Source organism: Salvelinus sp. IW2-2015, linkage group LG15, assembly GCF_002910315.2.
Source record: "Salvelinus sp. IW2-2015 linkage group LG15, ASM291031v2, whole genome shotgun sequence".
Lineage (NCBI taxonomy): Eukaryota > Metazoa > Chordata > Actinopteri > Salmoniformes > Salmonidae > Salvelinus > Salvelinus sp. IW2-2015.
In genome coordinates, this window is record NC_036855.1 from 34777384 (window position 1) to 34803539 (window position 26156).

The window sequence follows — 26156 nt, forward strand, 5'->3', positions numbered from 1 at the left end:
TCTACTTGCAGGAACACACACACACACACACACACACACATACACAAATCAGAACCATGGACAGCCAAATCATATTTAGCTTACGTTGATTGGACTAAATAGTTTTTTGGTATCTTTTAGTTGTCACTGTTAGACTAAGAATAGGTGATTTGATGATGTTGAAATGTTGAAGTTGAAATGGTGCTGGAATAGTGGAGGCAGCTCCTGTTTAACTTTGCGACTTACAATAACTCTCCTTGGTTCTAAATCAATAGTTGCTTAGTAGTCTGAAAATTTCGGAAACATTAACTTTCTTGACCATGCTGTAGGTCATGTGACTGTTTGTTACGTGCAATATGCTTTGTGGACTTCACCGGACAGTGGTTGCTCTCCGGCTTTGTGATAAAACAAAGGTGTGGTTGAATTTATCTTGCCTCTGTGTCTTATTGTCTTGGCCTTAGGCATATATCATGGTCGCAAGGCATATCAACTAATAGTTTATAGAGCAAACAACGCAATTATCACAACACATAGGTTGCAATATGGCTTTTTTCCCCTGGCTTGGCTTCCCCAGTGATACTGGTATTTGAGTATTTTCAAATACATAACCCAAAACAAGTATTTTAGTTGAGTATTTGAATGGTTATTTTTAAAAACCAAATAGTTGACCAAATTGTATTAAAAACTACCCGGGTTAAATGCATGGGAGTGTATTTGAGTTAGTGTATTTTTCCCATGTGTATTTCCAAATACATTCCAATATTCAACTACTTGTTTTTTTTCTTCAAATAAAGGTTATCTGAATACTTGTTTTGCAATGTATTGAAAAGTTGTTAAAATACCTGAAATAGTATTTGAACCCAGGTCTGCTGGCAACATTGGTTCCTTCATTTTATGAGTTTATATCCTAATGAGCCTCCAGATTAAAACTGTTCATATAGCCATAGCATAGTCTTGCTTTAACTGTACTGTACCTTGTCCACAAACCATCCAGCGGAAGAGCCTTTGTTGTTGTGACCCAGGGTAATCTTCCTAATTCTGCCGAGGTGGGGAGCTTCTAAAGTGAACTTGTCCTCCGTGCCTTTCTCAAAGTTATCCTTCTTATTGTCCAACCGCCTCTCACCTTTGAAAAGGGTCAGACGTAACACACAGAGCATGTTTGAGTACTATGGGCCCGAATCCTAAACTGTAAATCAGTAACCTACAAGATATCACATTTTAGTTTCTCAATCACTCATAACTAACCATTAAAATGACCTATTGTCTGGAATGAAACTCACCGGTGTCACCAAACTCTCCAAAGATGTTAATGAAGACATCAGCGTCTGTTCCACTGCCTTTTACATCTGCTGTGAACACGCTCACTACATACTTATTATCTACCAGAGAAAAACACACTTTTGATGAACCATAATACAACTAAATCAGATTGTAATACATTTTGTGATCAAAATGTATTATGCCAAAATCTCAGCCAAGGACCTTCCACAGGCTGCATCCAACACAATCAAATCCAAGATGGCGGACATGATACCTACATTTGGGCAAGTCCATGGGGTCGAGACTGCCCAGCAGGTCCCTGACAAACAGGTTGTCCCCCTCCACCTTACTGAGCCAGTTATTACAGGTGAAGTAGAACCTCATGTGAGGTCTGGTAATATCTGTCACCACCACTCTGTCCAAGAACCAGCTGGCATTCAAACCTGTGTTATCATGCTCTATCCTACAGGAGACATATCAATCAATCAGTCAATCAATGAATCAATTAAACATATACACTGAGTGTACAATACATTAAGAACACCTGCTCTTTCCATGACATAGACTGACCAGGTGAATCCAGGTGAAAGCTTTGATCCCTTATTGATGTCACTTGTTAAATCCACTTCAATCCATGTAGATGAAGGGGAGGAGACAGGTTAAAGAGAGCCTTGAGACAATTGAGACATGGATTGTGTATGTGTGCCATTCAGAGGGAAAATGGCCAGGACAAAAGATTGAAGTGCCTTTGAATGGGGTATGGCATTAGGTGCCAAGTGCACCGGTTTGAGTGTGTCAAGAATTGCAACGCTGCTGGGTTTTTCACGCTCAACAGTTTCTCGTGTGTATCATGAATGGTCCACCACCCAAAGGACATCCAGCCAACTTGACCCAACATGTGGAACGCTTTCAACACCTTGTAAAGTCCATGCCCCGACGAACTGAGGCTGTTCTGAGTGCAAAAGGGGGTGCAAGTCAATATTTGGAAAGTGTTCCTAATGTTTTGTACACTATATATACTGTACCAAATCATACTAAATCCTGAAGGAAAGGTAAAAGTACTACAGGTCTCTAGTGCAGTTTCCCAAATGGTGGGTGATAGCAAGTCTCTATTAAGTTGCAACCTAAGTCAGGGTTTTGGCTAGAAATATTGTCTTTGCCAACTTGGTGGGTCACATAAAATGTAACATTTCGAACCACTGCTCTACAATAGTGTGGAAAATGTACATCTACACACATATCCAGTCTTCTGTAAAGGCAGAGGAGCTGTCATACCGTATCTTCTTCAAAGGCCCAACGTTATGAGTTTTGATCCTAAAGACGTCTGTTTTGTTCTTCTCAAAGGCTGTTCTACTCCTGAAATGGGAAGACAAGTAGGATAAAAGGTATGAGACTACACAGACAATTCATAAAGAACTTCCCAACTCCTCGCTGTATTTTAAGGTCTTATGCATAATGCTTCAACTGCAATTAAGGTAGTAGAGAATTATTCTTGAACAAAAACAGGCATGTCATCAAGAAAGCATCCTTTGAAGCAAACTTTGAGAATAATGCAATTTAGACATACAATCGGGTGAAATTCTATTTATATTCCAAAATATTGAATTTTCACACCCAACAAAAACACTAAACACTAAAAACACTACTGCAACATAAGCAGGAGAAACACTAATCATATTACCAAACACACTTGTCTTACTATGTTTTCATTGCATTTACCTTATAGAAATGATTTGCCGTTCAAACCAAATCTCTTCAATAAGTATGAGCCATAGAATACCACAGTATGATTCATAATACCCATAAAACCTTGCAGTCAAATAAGGAAAGGGTTCCAATAGTTTTTCCACCATTAATTTTATAAACACTTAAAATAATTGTATTATTTTTTATTAATAATACAATTATTTTATTTTATAAACTCTTAAACATTTAAAATAAGGCCTGTGTTTCATGTAGGCTTACCCTGGTGTGGCATTTTGAAAACCGTGTAAATCTCTCTAGGACGAGGTGACCTTTATCAATATACACTACTGGTCAAAAGTTTAAGAACACCTACTCATTCAAGGGTTTTCCTTTATTTGGACTATTTTCTACATTGGAGAATAATAGTGAAGACATCCAAACTATGAAATGACACATATGGAATCATGTGGTAACCAAAAAAGTGTTAAACAAATCTAAATATATTTGAGATTCTTCAAATAGCCACCCTTTGCCTTGATGACAACATTGTACACTCTTGGAATTCTCTCAACCAGATTCATGAGGTAGTCATCTAGAATGCATTTCAATTAACAGGTGTGCCTTCTTAAAAGTTAATTTGTGGAATTTCTTTCGTTCTTAATGTGTTTGAACCAATCAGTTGTGTTGTGACAAGGTAGGGGGTATACAGAAGATAGCCCTATCTGGTAAAAGACCAAGTCCATATTATGACAAGAACAGCTCAAATAAGCAAAGAGAAATGACAGTCCATCATTACTTTAAGACATGAAGTCAATACGGAAAATGTCAAGAACTTTGACCGTTTCTTCAAGTGCAGTCGCAAAAACCATGAGGAAACTGGCTCTCATGAGGACCGCCACAGGAATAGAAGACCCAGAGTTACCTCTGCTGCAGAGGATACGTTCATTAGAATTACCAGCCCAAATAAATTCTTCACAGAGTTCAAGTAACAGACACATCTCAACATCAACTGTTCAGAGGATACTGTGTGGTCGAATTGCTGAAAAGAAACCACTACTAAAGGACACCAATAAGAAAAAGAGACTTGCTTGGGCCAAGAAACACAAGCAATGAACATTAGACCGGTGGAAATCTGTCATTTGGTCTGGAGTCCAAATTGGAGATTTTTGGTTCCAACCGTAGTGTCTTTGTGAGACGCAGTATGGGTGAACGGATGATCTCTGCATGTGTAGTTCCTACCGTGAAGCATGGAGGAGGTGTTATGGTGTGAGGGTGCTTTTCTGGTGACACTGTCTGTGATTTATTTAGAATTCAGGGCACACTTAACCAGCATGGCTACCACAGCATTCTGCAGCGATACGCCATCCCATCTGGTTTGGGCTTAGTGGGACTATCATTTGTTTTTCAACAGGACAATGACCCAACACACCTCCAGGCTGTATAAGGGCTATTTGACCATGAAGGAGAGAAATGGTGTGCTGCATCAGATGACCTCCACAAACCCCTGACCTCAACCAAATTGAGATATTTTTTTGATGAGTCTAACCGCAGAGTGAAGGAAAAGCAACCAACAAGTGCTCAGCATATGTGGGAACTCCATCAGGACTGTTAGAAAAGCATTCTAGGTGAAGCTGGTTGAGAGAATGCCAAGAGTGTGCAAAGCTGTCATCAAGGCAAAGGGTGACTATTTGAAGAATCTCAAATATAAAATACATTTTGATTTGTTAAACACTTTTTTTGTTACTACATGATTCTATATGTGTTATTTCATAGTTTTTATGTCTTCACTATTATTCTACAATGTATAAAATGTATAAAATAAAGAAAATCCCTTGAATGAGTAAGTGTTCTAAAACTTTTGACCGGTAGTGTATTTACCCCCCAAAAATGAAATGCGAATTAGCTGCTAATGTGGCTATCATTAAGAACTACAAATACCATGGTGATCTAGACGAGACCGCCGAATTGAGGCAAAGGTAAGAATCTCTGGATTAACTATCTAATGTTAGCTAAATGTAGTAGTGAATAAATTGGCTGCATTTCTTTAAATTGACAATTCTGTGAACTGACTTATTCAAGTTTTAAATTGACACAATACCTGTTTAGCAAGGGTTTCAACTAGCGATGACGTGCAGGGATTTGTAGTTTTTCATGATGTCTACTTTGATGCTAATTAGCATTTTCAAATATGAGAATAAATAGAGCCGAATATATTGATAAAAGTCACCTTGTCCGAGAGAGATACATTTTTTTTCTCTTATGTACCCCAGATGACAGTTCTGCTCAAAATACTAATTATGTATTTTCAACAAACAAAAATACAGGATAAAATGTGACCCAATAGTAAAAGATTACCCCTGAAATACCTCTTTTCCGTGCTGTGAAATTGGATATAAAAGGATAAAGAACAAGTGTTAAACCTCAAACCAACAGAAACAATCAATATTTGTTTTGCAATTTAATGTATGTTAGTGTAATGAGAGGATTGGCTCTCATTAGATTACAGTTCAGATTTCTGTAGAGCTTTTCATGTTGTCTCAGTTAAGCTAACAACATCAATGTTAATTAGATTAAAATACAAACTGATCATTGACTACTTTTATTTATTCAAAAATGTAATTTTATATAATATCTAAGACAGTCCACAAAGGGAACTCACTTGCTAGCCAGGTGCACCTTCGGAGTGATGCCATATTCCCCGAAGAGAGTGATAAACACGTTGGCATCGGTGCCCGCCCCCCTCTCATCTCCAGTGATGGTCACCACCTCATACACTGCAGGGGTGTATGATATGGCAAAGTTAGAGGCACAGACAGACAGACAAAACACAGACAGACCGAGAATGAGATATAGTGTGTGTGTGTGTGTGTGTGTGTGTGTGTGTGTGTGTGTGTGTGTGTGTGTGTGTGTGTGGTGTGTGTGTGTGTGTGAGTGAGTGAGTGGAATGAGTGAGTGAAGTGAGTGAGGGGTGAGTGATGATGAGTGAGTGAGTGAGTGAGTGAGTGAGTGAGTGAGTGAGTGAGTGAGTGAGTGAGTGAGTGAGTGAGTGAGTGAGTGAGTGAGTGAGTGAGTGACTAAAACAGTACTGTAGAGTGAAAAATAAAGAAAGTCTACAACTAGTTGTAAGTATTCTAGGTAGACACCCAAAAAATGTAATAACATTGTCGGGTCCTTTTCATTAAGTTAAACAAGCCATTGTTATTGATAGGTGTCATGTTACATTTGAGATGCAGACATAGGCCTACCTCATACCTGTGAATACTTTAAGTGTTGTATTACCCAGAAAATTAAGGTCAACAATGAGGCTATTACACCAGGAACCAGCAACGATACAGCCATTGTATTAATCAAATGCAGTCAACCTATAAAGGGGGGAGCTCATGCATTGAGAAATAGTTAAGGACGCAAATATTTTCTGTGTAGTAGACCTATTATATTTCTGGCAATCATGCTTGAAGCTAGCCAGCTAATAATACTATGAGGTCTGTATTTTGTATGTTCTTCCATTTATTGTTTGTGCCCATTTATTACCGTTATGTTTGATGCTGTGACCTGCTTCTGTTCCTGATCTGTGTGTCACATCCTAGTTACACAGTACAATGTACAATATAATGTGTCATACCTTTCTTCTTGTGGTACTCATCCTCATAGTTCTCCATGGAATCTGGCTCATAGTTTCGTAGTTCATTCTCATAGATCTCCACGTAGTTCTCAACCAGCTTCTTTTTTTTGCCTTTCACCTTTTTGGTGTCCTCATCACTGTCCCCCCCTGAGCCTTTCTTGGCCTTTTTCTTCTTCTTTTTGCCATCCCCTTCTTCATCTCCCTGTTCGCGAGGTTGTTCGCCCTCTTTCTTGTCCTTTTTGGATTTTTTGTCGTCGTCTTTAGATTTTTTGTCCTTTGACCCCATGTCGTTCTCCTGGTGGTCTTTATTCTTCTTGGTTCCCTTACTGGTGGCCTCAATCACACCAGGGAGCCTCTCTGCTCTCTTTTTCTTGTTATTGATGGTATCACTGGGATCTTCATCATCTGTACTCTTAGACTCACTGCTTCTCACCTCATACTCCTCCTCGCTGTCCTTCTTAGCTTTCTTCTTATTTTTCTTTGTTCTCCCCCTTTTTCTTGCTGCTTTTTACATCAGGCTCAGAGGTGTCAGAGTGGTACCCTTCTTCTGGAGCTTTTGATTTCTTCCTCTTCCCCCTGCCAGCTCCAGCATCCTCTGTGCCAGTGACCCTCTTACGCTTCGTCTTGGGCTCTGGCTCCTGATCCTCTGAGCTCTCGTCATCCACCTCTTCGGTTCCACCACTGCCCTTGGCATTGTTTTTTTTTTCTTTTTCGGGGACATCTTTAATTTATTTACTACCTTGTAACTGTAACTGATTCCAGTGTGTACCGGTGAAACACGATTAAACTGACCTGTAGTGCCACCGTAGTGACCAGCCGGTGACAGCAGGATGGGGCCAGAGCCGTACAGACTCCTGGGTAGAGCAGACTGCAGGGTGGCTTGAGGTGGTTCGGGCAGCCCTCTCCTGCTGTAGTTCCCCATCTGAAACAGCAACAGCCACTGAGCTCATAAAAAATTACTACCACAGCTGGGTTGTCACCTGATCAGTTGAGAAAGCCCCTGTGAAAATCGAGAACACGACCGTTCTAACCTACATTAGAAGCTGATGAGGGTTCTACAACTCAAAGAGGAGATATGTGGTTCAAACATTAACAAATCAGACAACCTGCCACTGTTTTGATAAACCGCTGAGAGATGGAGCTGGAGAAATGTAACCACTCAAATTAATTGACAGAGCTATGCATGCAAGTTCTTTACATAAAACATTTAAACTACAATTTGTATATGATGTGAGGCAATAAAGTATTTACAATTACTTTGTTTACAAACAATGGAATTAAACATGTTTATATTTTGTGCTGTGATGGGATACGACAGCAGAACTAAAGGCATTTACGTTATATTCTTTCAGTCAATGGATATCATTTATGATGACTCCCTGGTGACTATATAGGATTTTTTTAAGTACCTCCTAAATCGCTCCATCAACTTCACGTAGTCATGATGAAAGTCCAGAGAAATATCCATAAAGAGAAACAAGTAGTAAGCACGTGAACAAGGGAGATGAAAATTATTTCAGATTTTCTGGACTCAAAGTTGGCAGTAGCCTCAACAGACCGCTAGTATTCGCTGTTGTTCCTGTCTCTCGAGGCAAAATTAGCATCTGGCATGATGGGATAACATTATCTGAAAATAAAAATTATAATATACAATACATGTTGTATTACAGTATTTTGTATTTAAATTTCAACGACCAACATCAATTAGTTACGTTCCGTGCTAGTGAAAGGAACACATTATTGGCAGCTCTTGTATTGCTACAGCATACCGGTACGGACTGAATTTAGTGCAACACAAAACCTTGTTCCGGTCTCTATCGTGTGAACTTCGACAAGAAGATGGTAAGAGTGGACCAAGATTACACTGAAAATCTCAAATCATCTGCTTTAATGCATTTTCTCCCTTCTCATCTGCATTATTGCTGTGAAGATGAAAGCAATGAAGTGTCACAGACCCCAGTATTTCACGGGTTCAGTTTCATAATCAGTAGTTATCAACCCGATGAATGAACTGTAACGTTAACTAGTTTCCAAATCATTCTCAAAATGAAAGCAAAACATTATTTTTGGCCCCCATAAAATAAACAATTTTAAAGACGGCATTCATTAGTATGTCCTTTTTTTCATCATGTAAAAAAAAGCGAAAGCCGTACCTAGGTTTCACTGGTTTTCACTAGCATCATGTTAGCCAGCCAACTGACATAGCTATGTGACATTATGCAGTTGTATGTCACGCTGTGTTTGGAATGAACTATACTGTCCAATTGTTATTACTTATCATACATATTTTATGTTTCCCAGACGAAGGGAACGTCGTCATTTGGTAAACGTCGCAACAAGACGCACGCCCTGTGTCGTCGGTGCGGCTCCAAGGCATACCACCTCCAGAAGTCCTCCTGCGGAAAGTGTGGCTACCCCGAAAAGCGCAAGAGAAAGTGTGAGTGGCTCATGCTGTTCTTGAATGTCTGGCAGCTGGTTAGCTAGTTGTTATTGTTATTGGTATTATCAATCAGCGCATCCATCGGTGTGACCAATGGGGACTCATCAGTGAGGCTAGATGGATGGATGTATGCCGCAGGTCATGTCAGGTGTTTTCGGTGATGCATAACGTTATGTCAAAAAGAAAAGATAGCTGAAATTAAAGATGTCAGCTGGTTAGCTAGTTGTTATTGTTATTGGTATTATCAATCAGCGCATCCATCGGTGTGACCAATGGGGACTCATCAGTGAGGCTAGATGGATGGATGTATGCCGCAGGTCATGTCAGGTGTTTTCGGTGATGCATAACGTTATGTCAAAAAGAAAAGATAGCTGAAATTAAAGATTTAGACAAGCTGCAGTTTTGCTCTTCATTGATTCTAACACGCTCATCATTTTACCCGTGCAGATAACTGGAGTGCCAAGGCCAAGCGACGCAACACTACCGGAACTGGCCGTATCAGACACCTGAGGGTCGTCTACCGCAGATTCCGGTGAGTCCAACATCCTTCTTGCAATGAATTTCAAGGGTGGTTTGCATATGTACATCAGATGCAGACAGACGGCAATGTTTCCCACGGAATTCAAAGACGAGCTGTTCTTTAGGCATGATTATGTACCTCAATTTCTCCATTGTTTGCTTGCATTTTTGTCTGTTGAATGTGAGACTGGATTAAACGTTTTGGCTGTACAGAGAAGCACCTGATTTGCCCCCCTTTTCTGACCTACAGAGTCACTTGTATGTCCTTACAGTAGGCCCTATGTAATGTAACAGGTGTGATTTCACTAGCTAGGTTTGCCTTGATGGATTTGGTTGTGGTCTACACAGATACATTTCAGTGCCGGGTTGAACCCTCAGTTTTGTTGATGTTGAGATAGTATTAGGGTTTATTTGATATACCATGAGGTAGGTGGTGTTAGTTTTATTTGTTTTTATTTGTTTGTTTAGTTAATGACTGTTAGGTAAACTACTCGTCAAATGTGTTTTTCTGCAATAAAATTGTGACTAGGCTGGCATGATTTGACAAGGCCATGCTAGTGAGAGACTTGAATGCTTGTTGACATCACATGATCACTGGAGACTTTTGATATTGCAAAGTTGGAAGGCTTATTTCACTGTTCTTTCTTGAATGTTACCTGGCACGAACAGATATTGTTGTTATGTAAGTTGCTAGCGAAAGACCAGTCTCGTATCACATACTCAGCTCTAAGACGTGATGTTAGATTCATTTCTAGTAGACTTATAGACAACACTGAAACGGGCTATATATACCCAATTAAGGGCATAAAAGCTAACAGAAACAAGAAAGATAAAGACAAGTGGGAGGCCATGTAACAATGGAGGGACGTCATACCACACATCACATTGGTCATAGTGTTAACCCATACAGAAGTTATTTTGATCCGGATGACACTGAAGTTGGACACCGCTTTATAACACATCCAAAAGATTTTTAAGATGCAGAGTAGGCTTATATCAATTGAAAAGAAAGGAAAATACCCAAATACCCTTCTGCCATGCCATCTTCCAAGCGGGTGGTACATGTTGGGGGATGGATGGGGTTACGTTCCTCACAATGTAAAGCATTTGAGACCTACTGATATAAATGTAGTTTACAATTCATTGTCCTCCTTCCTCGTTAATTAAATGTGTTTTCTCTTGTCTTTTCCCAGGAATGGATTCCGTGAGGGAACTGTCCCTAAGCCTAAGAGGGCAGCAGTGGCTGCCTCTAGCTCTTCCTAGGCTGAGTTTGAAATAAATTCATCATAAAACAACTTGATGGTCTCTCATCCTCTTCTTTGGTCAGTTGTAGGTTCTACAATGAAGATCAAAATGTTGAACCGTTCAACTCTGACAAGAACCCTAGCAGCAACCATTAAGTGTTGGGATCAATGGAAGCTGCTGAGGGGAGAACGGCTCATAATAATGGCCGGATCAAGCAAATGGAATGGCATCAAAACACCCGGAAACCACGTGTTTGATGTATTTTGAAAGCGTTCCACTGATTCTGCTCCAGCCATTACCACGAGTCCGTTCTCCCCAATAAACGTGCCACCAACCTGCTGTGGTTGGGATTCAGTTTTATCACTGAAACTTGTTTGAAGGAAGGTTTTTCCTGCAACCAGTAGAGGGACACATTTCTTCATGTTTGTTTCTTGAGGATCTGAAAAATAGTCTGAAATAATAGAGAGTAGGTTTATATGAATTGAAAAGAAAGGAAAATACCCTTCTGCCATGCCATCTTCCAAGCGGGTGGTACATGTTGGGGGATGGATGGGGTTACGTTCCTCACAATGTAAAGCATTTGAGACCTACTGATATAAATGTAGTTTACAATTCAAATAATAGGGCTCTATTTTGCTGTGCCATAGGAATATTAATTCAGGAGCACCAGTGCCTAGAAAAATGTACAATTCTAGCTTTAATATCTAAAATGTTCTTCATTATGCTCGTAGATTTCTTCATGTGCGCCTACATTTTTCAATTTAAGTGCACCTTGTAGAAAGAGGTCAGCGTAGAGCCCTGAATAATTCACTTGTTTATTCTTCAAAGTGCATCAGGCAGAAAAGGTTTAGGATTCTTTAGTCACAGTATTGTGATTTTGACAAAAGAGGCATGAGGGAGGGGGAAAAAGCATGTTTGAATAGATATTTAGCAGTTCTAAAAATAAATAAATTTCCCACAACTCAAACTACTGGATAAAATGTGAAAATGACATGGGACTAACTGTTATAGTAACCAGTAATTGGTTTCAATACAGTAACTACAAATCACTGATATGTTTGAATATACATTCAAATGGTTTCCCTAGGGCTGGTATACAGACAGTGATACTTGTGGTTAACCAAACATCATTACACTGCTTACTTTCAAAGAGCCCAATCCCACAGATCCTCTATAGCTGCCAGGTGACACTGTCAGTTTGCCAGATCAGATGTCCATGAGGTTTTCCTGCACGGCCACTTGGAGAGCATCTCAAAGCCACAATGTGTATGGCCTCTTCCATTCACTGAACATAACGTTTAGAAGTCCATGTAATAGGAAATGTATCTAGCTTTTGTTTATAATAGATGAAGCCAAACTCAGTGGCTCTTCTCATATCTACATGTCAACAGTGTTTTAGTGTAAAGGTATGTGGTAGAGTTGTTACATGTGCATGACACTGTTTTGGAGATGTTTGACATAACATGTAGAATTGGAATATAAGTAGCTGGCACACCATAGAAGGGTGGGAGTGGTGTTTTGCATTGCAGAGAAAGTTCTGTCTTCTCCAGTTTTCCATTAGTCAATAGTCTCCCAACTTAATTGGATTCCCATGGCTGTATATGCTTATTTTCTATCAGAATCCAGAAGGAGCTTTATCATAACAAAGCCGCTAGTCGCTAAAAAGACAAAAAAATAAACACCATGGCAACTCCCACAGTCCATACAGGATGAAGTGGCGGGAATTAAGAGGAGATATTTTGTCACAGCAGGAAAGGAGAATAACCTATCTACAGATGGTGTGTCAAAACTCAGGCTGAACTTTACCTGTGTTTGTTTTCCTTACTGAAAATGTTGCAAGAGGACAAAGCTCTTTGAAAAACTTGATACTAAGTGCACAAATGTGAGGAATTTTACTCCAATATAGTCAGAGTTGGCTTGTCAGCATCAATAAGGTACAAAAGGTACTGGACTTTTGAAGTACCTTTGTAGCAGGGTTATATAGCCTACCAATGGATCCATTTCAAACAGCCAGATGTGTCCAAACTGAGAACCAACTGCTGTTCCTTTATTTAGACTACTCCTTTAGTTTAACATCCAGATACTGTATATGTACTATATCATGGAAGATATCATTTTGGTCAACTCTGAGTCAAGTGTTTTGAGTGTTCATAGAACCTAATGGATTAAACCCAAGTGTTATACATTTACATTACATTTACATTTAAGTCATTTAGCAGACGCTCTTATCCAGAGCGACTTACAAATTGGTGCATTCACCTTACGATATCCAGTGGAACAACCACTTTACAATAGTGCATCTAACTCTTTTAAGGGGGGGGGTTAGAAGGATTACTTTATCCTATCCTAGGTATTCCTTAAAGAGGTGGGGTTTCAGGTGTCTCCGGAAGGTGGTGATTGACTCCGCTGACCTGGCGTCGTGAGGGAGTTTGTTCCACCATTGGGGTGCCAGAGCAGCGAACAGTTTTGACTGGGCTGAGCGGGAACTGTACTTCCTCAGAGGTAGGGAGGCGAGCAGGCCAGAGGTGGATGAACGCAGTGCCCTTGTTTGGGTGTAGGGCCTGATCAGAGCCTGAAGGTACGGAGGTGCCGTTCCCCTCACAGCTCCGTAGGCAAGCACCATGGTCTTGTAGCGGATGCGAGCTTCAACTGGAAGCCAGTGGAGAGAGCGGAGGAGCGGGGTGACGTGAGAGAACTTGGGAAAGTTGAACACCAGACGGGCTGCCCCAGCACAATTCCAGTAGAAACTCCTCTCACGGTGCAATGAGTTATATTTGAAATCTTCAGAAGATGGCTTGTGTGTGTGTGTAAAAGAAAAGGGAGATGATGAGCCAACCACTTGGATGCCTAACAGCCAGACTGTTATTTTGGGACAGGTTCGTTGCAAATTGGAAAAGGAATTGTTCTGAAAGGAAATATACAGTGCATTTGGAAAGTATTCAGAACCCTTGACTTTTTCCACATTTTGTTATGTTACAGCCTTATTCCAAAATAAAAATCCTCAATCTACACACAGTAGTAACCCATAATGACGAAGCAAAAACAGGGTTTTAGAAAATGTTGGTAATTTATTGAAAAAAATCTGAAATATGACCTTTACATAAGTATTCAGACCTTTTACTCAGTACTTTGTTGAAGCACCTTTGGCAGCGATTACAGCCTAGAGTCTTCTTGGGTATGACGCTACAAGCTTGTCACACCTGTATTTGGGGAGTTTGCCAATTCTTCTCTGCAGATCCTTTCAAGCTCTGTCAGGTTGGATGGGGAGCGTTGCTGCACAACTATTTTCAGGTCTCTTCAGAGATGTTCGATAATACGCCTTCTGGAGTGGCCCAGTCAGAGTCCTAACCTCAACCCGATTGAGATGATGTGGCATGACATCAAGAGAGCAGTTCACACCAGACATCCCAAGAATATTGCTGAACTGAAACAGTTTTGTAAAGATGAATGGTCCAAAATTCCTCCTGACCGTTGTGCAGGTCTGATCCGTAACTACAGAAAATGTTTGGTTGAGTTTATTGCTGCCAAAGGGGGGTCAACCAGTTATTCAATCCAAGGGTTCACATGCTTTTCCCACCCTACACTGTGAATGTTTACACAGTGTGTTCAACAAAGACATGAAAATGTATAATTGTTTGTGTGTTATTAGTTTAAGCAGACTGTGTTTGTCTATTGTTGTGACTTACATGAACATCTGATCTGATTTTATGACCAATTTATGCAGAAATCCAGGGAATTCCAAAGGGTTCACTTACTTTTTCTTGCCACTGTATGTGAATAAGGTATTTCTGTTTTTATTTCGCTTTGTCTTTATGGGGTATTGTGTGTAGCTTGATGAGGAAAAACATTTATTTAATACATTTTAGAATACGGCTGTAATGTGATTTTTTGTTGTTGACAAAGTCAAGGGGTCTGTATACTTTCTGAAGGCACTAAGTGAATGTACAAAGTGTAGATGTTTGCACTTTGAAATGGTTGAATAAGGAAACAGCTGACACAAAGTGTGTTTGTTAATAGTGCAAAGTTCATAATGACTAAACCTTATTTTGTTTACATCATTACTGATGATCAAACCCTGGTTTCTTATAAGTCAGCGAGGTGTTCTTTTTTTCATGTTCTTCACATCGGCTCAAAGTGAGTCAACCTGGTTGTCTAGTCCTATTGCGTCATTTGCTCGTCACATTCAGGTTGACTTATTTGTGGATCTGTTTATTTTACATTTCACATCATAATGATAAATGCCTGGAGAGCACAACTGAGCCCAGAGGATCTAAATGTTTTTCTTTTTAAATAGTGTGTGTACCACAAGTCTCGGCCTCTCTTAAATGAGACAGCAATTTGTCAGACTCCTAAACCTGATCCTTAACCAGTGAATACAGAACAGGAAATATATTGAGGGTTCCGGGTGAACTGTAACAGATATTCAACTGACAAATCTCAAAGTCCATTGCTGAGAAAGTACCTCTTTATGCATAATAATGACCATGATAATGCAATGAAAAAGGTCACGCAGAGCGTTCATTATATTCTTCTCACATAAGTTACAATTCAACTATTCTATTATTTCTTTATTTTACAATTAAATGTATATTCTTATCATGTATTTCTCACTATCTGAGTGAAGGGTGAGGTTTCACTCACTAAGGAGGATAGATGGATGCAATCTAAGAGGCAACCACCACATTGGAGGAGATGACAGTTCCTGTAAAACTCATTGAGACCAGAATCCTGGAAGAGAAGGAGAGAGAGGACCCTAATAGGGCTCCTTTTAAAGGCTCTCCCTCGCCAATAACCTTTTTGGCAAGGCCCACATTGGAGGACTTCACCTCACATCTGCAGTCCCTTAGATCTTGACGTATTTGCAAGTCCCTGCTCCTCGCAAATACACTTAGAGGCGACATTGGATATAGTGTGTGCGTGAGTAAGTGCACTTGTCAACCATTCCCAACCTCTGGTAAAGCGCTTACATTTGTTTTGATCCATGCCACTAACAATTAGAACCGTTGGCCCAAACAGTGGAAAGGCATCACAGCTGGCTTCAGGCTAAGACAGAGATGCCAGAGCTGTATCCAAATGATGACATTTGATCAAATTAATTCAATCATTATTTCACAACAGTACATTTGTATTTTGCTACTTTACTGTACCAAGTTCACAAACAGCATATAGTGCATACAGTAAATAAACACACACTAGATCTTTACATATTAAATTCAAATTCCCTGTTTTCATATTTGGAGAAAAAATTTCTGAAATGTGCTCTTTTGTCTTTTGGTTTCATGTTTGAGTTCATGTTAACTCTTAAATCAGGGTTCCCCAACTGGTGGGCCGAATTTGGCCCGTGGATGGTTATATTTGACCCCCAAGTTTTCTGAGCCAAAAAAACAAAAAGTTTAAAGAGTGTTGGACATGAAAGACTAAAAACACCAGGAAATCAGCTCCAATTGATTTTACTTTAGGTAATCTGTATCCAAGTATTCCCATGCATAATAGAAAGAAGTGATTGTATTCAAGCCAGGTTTAAAATTATTATGTTTTAGTCAAATATGATATCTGTTTAGGCATCTTGCGGTCAATTTGCAGTCTACAAATAATTTTTTATTATGTTTTGGCCCCCCGACCATCCACTCAAGAAAACAATCAGCCTGCGACTGAATCTAGTTGATCCTTGTCTTAAACCATTTCAGGGTGTCTGGAAGCTGCTGAATTTATGGCTTTAGTTGTTGTTGTTTTATCCTGTCTATCAGGGGGAACCTTCTACCAGACCCAGTTCCCCATATCCACTTTTTTTTTTGTAAGGTTCCTATGCTTCCCATTTATCTCACTCACTCAATTACAGACCTGGTGGGAGGGAAGCCATTTTGAATATGATTCCCCCCAAAAATACAGTTTCACATCAGTAGAACAGGTATTGGTCTCCTGGGGCACCGCAATTAAAAACAGAGCAAACACACAGTTAGGATTTGGGAAGACTGGGGTCAGTCTTGCCCTCGGCATGGCCAGGGTTTGGTATGGGATGCTGGGCACTCCCATATACAAGATCAGGACACGCCCATGGGCACTAAGATAGCGGTGGCGTTCCTGCCGGACTACATTGCAGACTTTGCAATGCAAAGTCTGCAATATAGCTGTGTGCCACATCATCGACTGGCAGCAGTCAGGCAGGTTGCTAAATCATATAACGTGGTTAGTTGATATGTTAAACACCTATCCAGGCGTTGTGAGATCTGGCAGGTGTCGGCGTCGTAGTCAGGAACGCCACCATCAACACGGGTACTATATGTTAAATATGGTCCAGTCCACTGCCCCAAGAGTTAATATGACATTTGACCACTGAGTAGAGCAGCATCCCAGAATATCTAGGCTCTTGTAAAAGTCTGAGAGCGTCTCCAGAAATCGCTGGAGACCGGAATTGGCTGGTACACTAGCTTGAAGCTGGGAAATGCTTGTGTGTTTCCAGTATTTTAGTCACAGGACTCTATTGATTTACTTTTCTGGAGGTCTAATACAGCCTTACTCACTCCTCTTCGCTCGCTGTGGTGCATAAGTATGTGCAATATATTTTATTTTACACTTTGTATTGAACTACAGGTCAACTGACAAACGTTTGTGTAAAAAAAAAAAAAAAAAGTATACTCTGTAATTATGACACTCTACTTCCCTAATTTTGGGACGGGGAAGTGGGTGTCAGTAATTAGTTATTAGTTATATAGTAATAAGTGCTGTGTAATCTATTAACTGTAATATTAACATTGTTCATTGCTTTATGATATTTCGGTTGAAGAGGTCTGACACCTAAGCCGTAAAAGTGTCCATTATAATGGATTTGTATGAACTTAACCGATTCCCCTTTCAACTCCATTGACCTTTGGGAATGATGTCATTGGGAGGAACATGGATGTCATTTCGAAGCCAACACACACACACATCAATTATTCATGGCTTTCATCAGCAGGTTCTACCATGTCTGTCTTACTCCCTTCCTCTTATATTACCATTCCTTTGTTTTCTTGAATTCTTAACAGACGACGTCCATTTTGGGCCCTTTGGTTTCTTGGGTTAACAATGTGAGGTGTTTACCATAATGTAAGGCGATGCCAAAACAAATGACATTGAAGAGTAAGTGCCATGTCTAATTTGTTTATTCTCACTGTTGGCCTCAATGTGTGTATTCCATTCAATGGGTACTACTGTACGTTCACTCTCTTCCCTTGGGTGCATCTCTACTGCTTAATATTGTTCTTGTATGGAGCTAAGTGCATTCCCATCTTGCTAAGGCCAAATATTTAGTACATAGTTTTATTTTATTTTACTAGGCAAGTCAGTTAAGAACAAATTCTTATTTTCAATGGCGGCCTAGGAACACTGCCTTGTTCAGGGGAAGAAAGGCAGATTTTTACCTTGTCAGCTCGGGAATTCGATCTTGCAACCTTTCGGTTATAAGTCCAACGCTCTAACCACTAGGCTACCTGCCACCCCTTTTGTTTTAATCATATCTGATCTGCTTCATTTTCAGATTCTATGCAGATCATTTTGAGCGGCTAAGACTTTTCTATTTACTGTGGTTTCTTTTACATAACAACGAGGGTCAAAGTGTTTCATGGGAAGGTGCTGCTTTTAATACTGTTCTGAACCCCATTAATTAAGCTTGTATTCTGAATCCGATGTTTGTGTGAGGCTTAACTGAAGGTTGACTAATTCCTAGACTGCAGCTGCTCAAATCTTCTTCTCCTTCCCTGGTCTGCGAACACTTTATAGCTGTGGCTGTAGCACTGAACAAGGGCCTAAATTAGTGAAATACTCAATATTTACAGAATTCATATGCCTACAATCAATAATGCCATTGTAGCCTACCCTCAGACAAATGTGTCATATTGACAAGGTTTCAACCATTGCCTGGTCTTCATCTCTCGACAGTACATTTGTTTTTGTTTTTTCTACCCACCACCTGCAAAAGAGGCCTTCTGCACGTCACTAAAGGCTTATATTCTCTACCATCCCATAGTTTCTGATCTCTGCCATGTATATTGCTATAATAATCATTACGTGGTCTGTTGTCCTGTTCATCTGTAGGTGAACAGTGCCCTAATGTTGAACAGCCAGTGTCAGCCCCCAGGAGACACAGGACAGAGAATTCATGTTGACATGAGTTGTGTTGACTTAAAGCAGTTTCACATTTCTATGTGTTACTGTAATGTTACTGTAATGTTACTGTAACAGCACAGAACTGCGTCTTATGGGACGTTACTGGCCATGATACAGTAGAATGGATGGAAGTGGGGCCACTAGCTCAAACCTAACCCCGAAACCTAATAGTTTATGAACTTGCTCGTCAACTATATGCCTATTTTTGTCCATTAAGCATCTAGTGGCTATTTATCTTATGAAAGGAAGATGCTTAAACATGTTTGGTAAAAGTGCAATCAGACATGGGTCAAATGCAAGACAATTAGTACAGTGAACAAGGCCATAATATTTTTGGAAGTTCTCCATGCAACGTGTTTTGATAAATTACAGTTTCACAGATTATCTTCTTTCTCCACCCCGCTGTTGAGGTTTCTCATGTTGAGGTTGGTTGCTCTCACACTCTCTGTGTTGATATCCCATTCTCTGTGTATTTGCTTTAGCCACTGAATTGCTTGTTCAATCTTAATAGCGTCAAATAGGAGCCATGTATATTGGTCGTTTTATGATTGAAGCTGGCTCAGCTAGATTATATCCTGGGAAGTCTACTTTATGCTCATCACAATATATGTGTGTGTGTGTATGCGTGCGCGTGTGCAGTTACGTGCGCGTGTGTGTCTGTGCGCACACACACATACTGTTACCAAAAAGAAGATCTGGGATTATTTTGCGTGTTTGAACCTGAACTCATCGTTAACAGCCTTGGACCCAAGTTCGTTAGGGTTTGTTTACCCAATGACGCTTGTGTAAACTTGGAAAGTAGTGGCCTGTACCTTTCAGTAGCATCTGTGTGCTTATAGGTGTCATAATATGACCTCTGAACTCTGTCACAAATTTGAGTGTGAAAACCCTCCTGTGCTTACATAAATGATTTCCGCTTGTTCTTAGATGACATGTAGTTTAATGACACACACACACACTGCCTGACACTGACTCATGTGCGTGATGTTTTGCACATACACACGTTCAGTCTCATAGGTGGTCCAAAGGAAATGGAGTCATGCACAAATCCTTGAAACCAAAAGGTGGGTATCAGTTACTGTTAATCAATTGAATTCATTTTTAGAATGTATTGCTTAAATTAATATTCTATAGGGTGGATACAACATAAGCTTATTGGATTTAAAATGAAAAACATCTGTCATTTTAGGGGGTTTACAGATATGGCAGAACATAATATTTCAAAATTGATAAGGACCTTTCATATTATGCTATTGTAACATTTCATGGTGGGATTGAATAACTTGAAACTTCTCACAGAGAAGAAATTGCATCAACCTGGTCTCAGAGCATTTCGTATTATTCTGTACATAAATCCGAGACACTCCATTTAGGATGATATGTTACGTTTCGTATTGTATGTATTAATTTGTGGATGTCCATCATCCATTTCATGTGATATGTTACGAGTTACAAAATGTACAATATGTTATGAATTTGCAAAACGTATGAAATGTTACAAATTCCAATTTGTTGTGGCTAACGTAGGTAGCTGGCTAATGTTAGCTAGCTGGCTAATGTTAGCTAGGCTAGGGGTTAAGCTTATGAGTTAGGTTAAAGGGTTAGGGTTAGGGGAAAGGTTAGCTAACATACTAAGTAGTTACAAAGTTGCTAATTATCTAAAATGCTAAAGTTGTCCCTGATGAGATTCGCACGCGCAACCTTTGGGTTGCTAGACGTTCGCGCTAGACGTTTGCGTTATACGCCGACTAACCGCCCTCCTTTCATTTTTCCTTAAGTAACCTTCTGTCTGACGTAATCATACCAAACGTAACATGTCACACTAATCTGGTGTCCCTGATTTATGTATGCTAGTATATGAGACCAGGCTGATTGCGTAAGTCACTAAATAATGACAATGACAATACTTAGGTGAATCACTGATAATCTGATAAACGTTCAAAAACTGGTACCAGCGTAATAGAAATACATATACAGAGTTTGGCAAACTACCCTGCATGTTGGCACAACTCATTCCATGACTAAGGCATTCTAAAAAGCCTTCTAATTCGCAATTTGACATACTCCTCACCTGAAGGACAACACATGGATAATGTTATTACACACAATACTGCACTATACATTAACTCTCTAAAGCTATTATGTGATGCAAAACAGTCAAGTGAAGTGTATCTCTGAACAGCAAACCTTCTACAGACAAATCGTTTTGTGAGAACTGACTTTTCCTTGGTGTTATCATGGCAGTTTGGCACATAATGACAGGCCCTATACTACATTCCTTTCAATGAATCATAATAACAATTCTGTACATCTCAATCATTGTAGCTTAAATACTCTAAATACTAACTCACAGTTTGCACAATGATTGAAAGAAGCTAGTGTTTAAACTGTTTAGCTACAGTGTACAGCCAATGCCCCTTTAGGCCATGGAGAAGCTGCTCTGCTCTTACAGCCTTGCTCTCTGACCTGTGCGAGAAGACAGGAAAAACAAACAAACAAACATTGATGTTTCTGGTCGAGGTAGCTTGACATCAAAGTGGAGCAGACATCTTCTCTCTCTTGTTTGTCCTTCCTCCTGTCTGGCTTACCAAAAGCTTTTCAACATTGTCTAAATGTGCCATTCCTAGTCTTTAGAGGATGTCAAATGAGTCATCCTGGGAGCCAATCTATTTCTGTTGGCACTAACACTTCCGCTAACCGAATAAGTCCCTTAGGAGAGCAGAATCTGTCTGAAAAGGCATCTTGGGCAGTTTGAAGGCAGTGCCGTCAATGTATGTGTGGACATCCCTCTGACTCACAGACACTTCACAATACTATGAGGAGTCTTAGAGAAGCTGTTGAAGTAACCGTTCATGGGATTCCAAATAAACAAGATCTATATGCATTTCTCCTGTACCGTCTCATTACTTAGCAACACATGAAGAGCCTGGTCTTTCACACATGACTGAGTGGTCTTTCCTCCCACACCAGAGTGGTCCCTGGTTAGGTTTGTCACCTCTCTCCTCCCATCCTCTGTACTTCTCTGTTCTGACAAATAAGAACTTTGGGGGTCTTGGACAGAGGAATTGCGGAGCCCAACCTGCTCTCCTGTGTGATGACAGCTTCCATCAGGAAGGTAGAGGACGGCCTGAGAGGTGCTGGACACCTCCTTCAGTTCGCGGGACACCAAGGACGGGAACTCTTGTGAAGAGATGATGGAGTGGAGCTGGTGTTCATCAATGCAGTGGCAGTTATGTGCTCCCTGTCTCTGCTGCCTCCGTGCTCCTATCTTACAGAACAGACACTTGATCTGCTCAATGAGCTTGAGGAGCACGGCCTTGCGGAGGAGGATGTAGATCCAGGGGTCCAGGATGGGGTTGAATGAGGCGAAGCGGATCGCCCGTAGATCTGGGTTCTTCTCCAGTCTCAGCTCCACCGGAGTCTTATAAATCTGGTTCAGAAACACTTGCACCTGCAAAGGAGAGGGAATAAAGGGAATTTTGTTTTGCCCTGCTGAATTTAATTGACATTGATGCTTATGTTTTTATACAGCTTTTTGACACCTACATCTCCAAGAGAAATTGAATTTAATCTGATTGAATTCTGCCCAAGGGGAACACCAGGTGTGGCACACAGTAAAAACATACACAACTAACACACCACACACAACTAATGATGCTTATTTGTGTGGCGCGCATGTGTGTGTGCGACCGTGTGTGATATTTGACTTTTCAGTCATTTAGAAGACACTCTTAACCAAAGCGACTTACAATTAGTGCATTCATCTTCAGATAGCTAGGTGAGACAACAACATATCACATATCTTATCAAGTACATTTTCCCTCAACAAAGTATTTATCAGCTAAGTCAGTGCTAGTACACAAAGCAGAATAAAATGAGTGTGCAAAACATTAGGAACACCTGATCTTTCCATGACAGACTGACCAGATGAATCCAGGTGAAAGCTATGATGCTTTATTGATGTCACTTCAATCAGTGTAGAGTTGTATTTGTATTTATTATGGATCCCCATTAGCTGCTGCCTTCTTGGGGCTCAGCAAAATTAAGGCAGTTATACAATTTGTAGATGAAGGGGAGGAGACAGGTTAAAGGATTTTTAAGCCTTGAGACAATTGAGACATGGATTGTGTATGTGTGTCATTCAGAGGGTGAATGGGCAAGACACAATATTTAAATGCCTTTGAACGGGGTATGGTAGTAGGTGCCAGGTGCACCGGTCTGTGTAAAGAACTGCAATGCTGATGGGTTTTTCATGCTCAACAGTTTCCCGTGTGTATCAAGAATGGTCCACCAACCAAAGGACATTCAGCCAACTTGAAGTCAACATGGGCCAGCATCCCTGTGGAATGCTTTCGACACCTTGTAGAATTAATGCCTCGACGAATTGAGGCTGTTCTGATGACAAAGGGGGTGCAATTCAATATTAGGAAGGTGTCCTTAATGTTTTGTACACTCTGTGTACACTGAGTGTACGAACATTAGGAACACCTTCCTAATATTGAGTTGCACCCCCTTTGTCATCAGAACAGCCTCAATTCGTCGAGGCATTAATTCTACAAGGTGTCGAAAGCATTCCACAGGGATGCTGGCCCAGTCTATGTCATGGAAAGATCAGGTGTTCCTATTGTTTTGTACACTCAGAACACGTATTACACTACTATGTACATAAACTATGAGAAAACAACGGACTCTAACTTACATTCACAATGTGCGTAAAATATCAACTCGTGCGTACATTTAAATCGTGCGCATAAAGTTTTTAAATGGTCTTTCTGCGAATAGGAAAAATAAATAAAATGGTTCACAAAGTGAGAAGAGAAACTTACAACAAGTGGAATGGAGCATATAAGCACCACCGCTGAGGTGCATATGAGTACAATCACCATCTGGATCTCTGCGCCGGCCAGATGCCCGAAGCTGCGTCTCCTTCTCCGGTCTGTGTTTCGTCCGGGGTCTGTCCACAATGACATCTTCCGAACAAACCGCCTGTGCATTCGAATCAGAGCACCGCATACCAGAACGTTACAGATCACTGTGGCTAGAATTAGAATCGAACTGAACCCCGCGTACATATATGAAAAGGCGGCATCAGTACTAACGTTGCTCCGCCACTCTATGAAGCACCAGGTTTGTGGGTACTGCTTTTTGACTTGTCCCAGACCCATGCTAGGTAGAGCGCAGAAAAGCACGTTGGAGATGTAGATAGCCAGAAGCGTCATGCCCGCCAGTCTCTGATCCACATAGTCGTTGTAGAAATACGCGTGGTTTATCGCCAAGTATCTCTCCACGGACATGGCGCATATAATGCTGAGCCCCGCTAGAGAGAAGAAAAGCATGATGAATCCAAAATATTGGCACAGTGGTTCCCCGCCTGGCCACGAGCCTTTCACATAGGTTGCGATGGTGACGGGACTGGCCAGGAGTGTCCCCAAAAGGTCTGTAACCGCCAGACCGCATACCAGCGTGTAGAACGTGGTCTCCTTCTGTTCTTTCCTGGACTTGCAGAGCACCACGATGGCAATCACATTTCCCACCACCCCGAAAATAAACATGATGGACGGTATAGTCGGGACCATGGTCCTCCCGGTCACAGTGTTGTTACTCATTTTAAACAAATATTTAGTCACATTATAGGCTGTCGTTGATATTTCCCAATAAGAAATACAGTAGATGCATTAGGCATGGTATCTACAAAAATTAAGCGTATCGAACATGATTGAAATCTTCATCCTGAATGTGAGCTGAATCAATATATTCACAACAGAAGTTAGAACGCCTTTAAAACTGTTGTTTCGATGTTCAGTTGATTTTGTCCAAGTATCTGTAACCCGTCGACGTCATTGCCTTATCCCCTGTCCATTGACGTTTACAAATGACTGATCCATGTTTAAGATTCGTGCTCACTCGTCTGCCTGTATAATCTACAGTTCACTGATATGATTGAGTGTGTGTCTGTGCGCTTTTTWAAATTCCCCTCTGCATGAGCACTGCCCCGCCCCCTGCTCCAAGCTTCCAGCTGTCAATACCTCTTAGATGTAGTTTGCTGCTTAAACGCACAAAGGTTTAGAGTTCCTCACTTTCAATGATTAGGCTATGCCCACAGAACTTCCTGGATGCTCTCTGCATATCTGAGATTGATATAATTATTAAAATATTATATTTCAGTACAGCTCGTCAGTAACATTATTGCAGCAGAAACAGAAATAACACGCTATGTAAGCAAAAGTCAGTGGAGGGAAGGCCCGTTACAGTAGACAGGTATAATTTATATTATTGTGTGGTTTCAACATATTAGGCCTATCAACGGCTTCCTAAAACAGAATCGGTCAGAGGCTCAGCAGGATGGACTGACCCTGCTTTCTCTGACACTGTTTGAGGTTCATACTGGACGCTTATGTTTTCTCTGCATACAGATAGGGTGTTGGGGGGGGGGGACCAGAATACCTTTCAAACCAGGAAGATTTCTCACCTTGTGTCTGGCGCCTTAGACCACTCGGCCATCCTGACAACTATGAACCCTTAAAATTCATATTTTTTCAGGATTCTGTAACATAAAGTCTGATATGTCTGATGGAAACATGCAGATTTTTTCTCTCTAAAGGGTTCTGAAGGGAAACACCATGAACAGTGATTAACAGTTTGATAGATGTCATAATTTGAGAACAGAAAACACATGAAACGTAGATAATCGTTCGATACAGGTCATCATATGCCTAGCTTAGAATTCACTCACTTCTTCAATTTCCTTAAAAAAAAATGTTTTACTCTTCCTTCATTAGCTTTTGGCATTTTTTTGTTGTCTGTTCTTTGTATCTTCAGTTCTGCATGTCTCCATCAGACATATCAGACTTTATGTTACAGAATCCTGAAAAAACATATTAATATTAAGGTTTCACAGTTGTCAGGATGGCCGAGTGGTCTAAGGCGCCAGACTCAAGGTGAGAAACCTTCCTGGTTATAAGGGTATTCTGGTCTCCGACTGGAGGCGAGGGTTCAAATCCTCTTCTTCTGACACAGCTTTTGCCTAAAAAGTATACTTTTGTCAACACCGAGAATTTCTCCAAAGGTTGAAAGGGAAACAACATGATTCATAATTTGAGAACAGAAAACACATGAAATGTGAATAATCGTTCGATACAGGTCATCAATGCCTAGTTTAGAATTCAAAAGTTACTCAATTCCTTTAAAAAAAAGTTTTTTACTATATCTTTCATTACCTTTTAACATTTTTTTCTTTTTCTGTTCTTTGTATCTTAAGAA

General features: G+C 40.4%; 3 protein-coding genes across 3 annotated transcripts in view; 1 reads left to right on the forward strand and 2 right to left on the reverse strand.

Annotated features, from left to right (window-relative positions):
• The window catches only part of loxhd1b (lipoxygenase homology PLAT domains 1b), a 55342-nt gene extending 48097 nt beyond the window's left edge, over positions 1 to 7245 (reverse strand). The window contains exons 1-6 of the mRNA XM_070446838.1: positions 6548 to 7245; positions 5585 to 5699; positions 2515 to 2595; positions 1518 to 1702; positions 1260 to 1358; positions 954 to 1102 (exon numbers count right to left, since the gene is read on the reverse strand). Coding sequence (XP_070302939.1) covers positions 954 to 1102; positions 1260 to 1358; positions 1518 to 1702; positions 2515 to 2595; positions 5585 to 5699; positions 6548 to 6833 — 915 coding nt within the window. The 5' untranslated portion in view covers positions 6834 to 7245. The remainder of the gene's footprint in view (positions 1 to 953; positions 1103 to 1259; positions 1359 to 1517; positions 1703 to 2514; positions 2596 to 5584; positions 5700 to 6547) is intronic.
• Positions 7246 to 8297: 1052 nt separating this feature from the next.
• LOC111973686 (large ribosomal subunit protein eL37) lies at positions 8298 to 10801 on the forward strand. The gene is made up of 4 exons (XM_024001067.2): positions 8298 to 8389; positions 8849 to 8984; positions 9435 to 9519; positions 10700 to 10801. Exons 1-4 carry the CDS (start codon positions 8387 to 8389, stop codon positions 10767 to 10769), a joined length of 294 nt encoding a protein of 97 aa, XP_023856835.1. The 5' UTR covers positions 8298 to 8386; the 3' UTR covers positions 10770 to 10801.
• Positions 10802 to 21682: 10881 nt separating this feature from the next.
• LOC111973837 (prostaglandin E2 receptor EP4 subtype-like) lies at positions 21683 to 24575 on the reverse strand. The gene is made up of 2 exons (XM_024001257.2): positions 23723 to 24575; positions 21683 to 22347 (listed from the first exon to the last, which is right to left on the reverse strand). Exons 1-2 carry the CDS (start codon positions 24500 to 24502, stop codon positions 21772 to 21774), a joined length of 1356 nt encoding a protein of 451 aa, XP_023857025.1. The 5' UTR covers positions 24503 to 24575; the 3' UTR covers positions 21683 to 21771.
• Positions 24576 to 26156: the final 1581 nt, after the last annotated feature.

Excerpts from the sequence above, each read along its gene's own strand:
- LOC111973686 (XM_024001067.2), top strand. Across the intron at positions 8,985-9,434 it reads CGAAAAGCGCAAGAGAAAGT|ATAACTGGAGTGCCAAGGCC; the intron begins GTGAGTGGCTCA and ends TTACCCGTGCAG. Across the intron at positions 9,520-10,699 it reads GTCGTCTACCGCAGATTCCG|GAATGGATTCCGTGAGGGAA; the intron begins GTGAGTCCAACA and ends GTCTTTTCCCAG.
- LOC111973837 (XM_024001257.2), bottom strand. The coding sequence starts at position 24,502 with ATGAGTAACAACACTGTGACCGGGAGGACCATGGTCCCGACTATACCG. Across the intron at positions 22,348-23,722 it reads TATGCTCCATTCCACTTGTT|GTGCAAGTGTTTCTGAACCA; the intron begins GTAAGTTTCTCT and ends TCTCCTTTGCAG.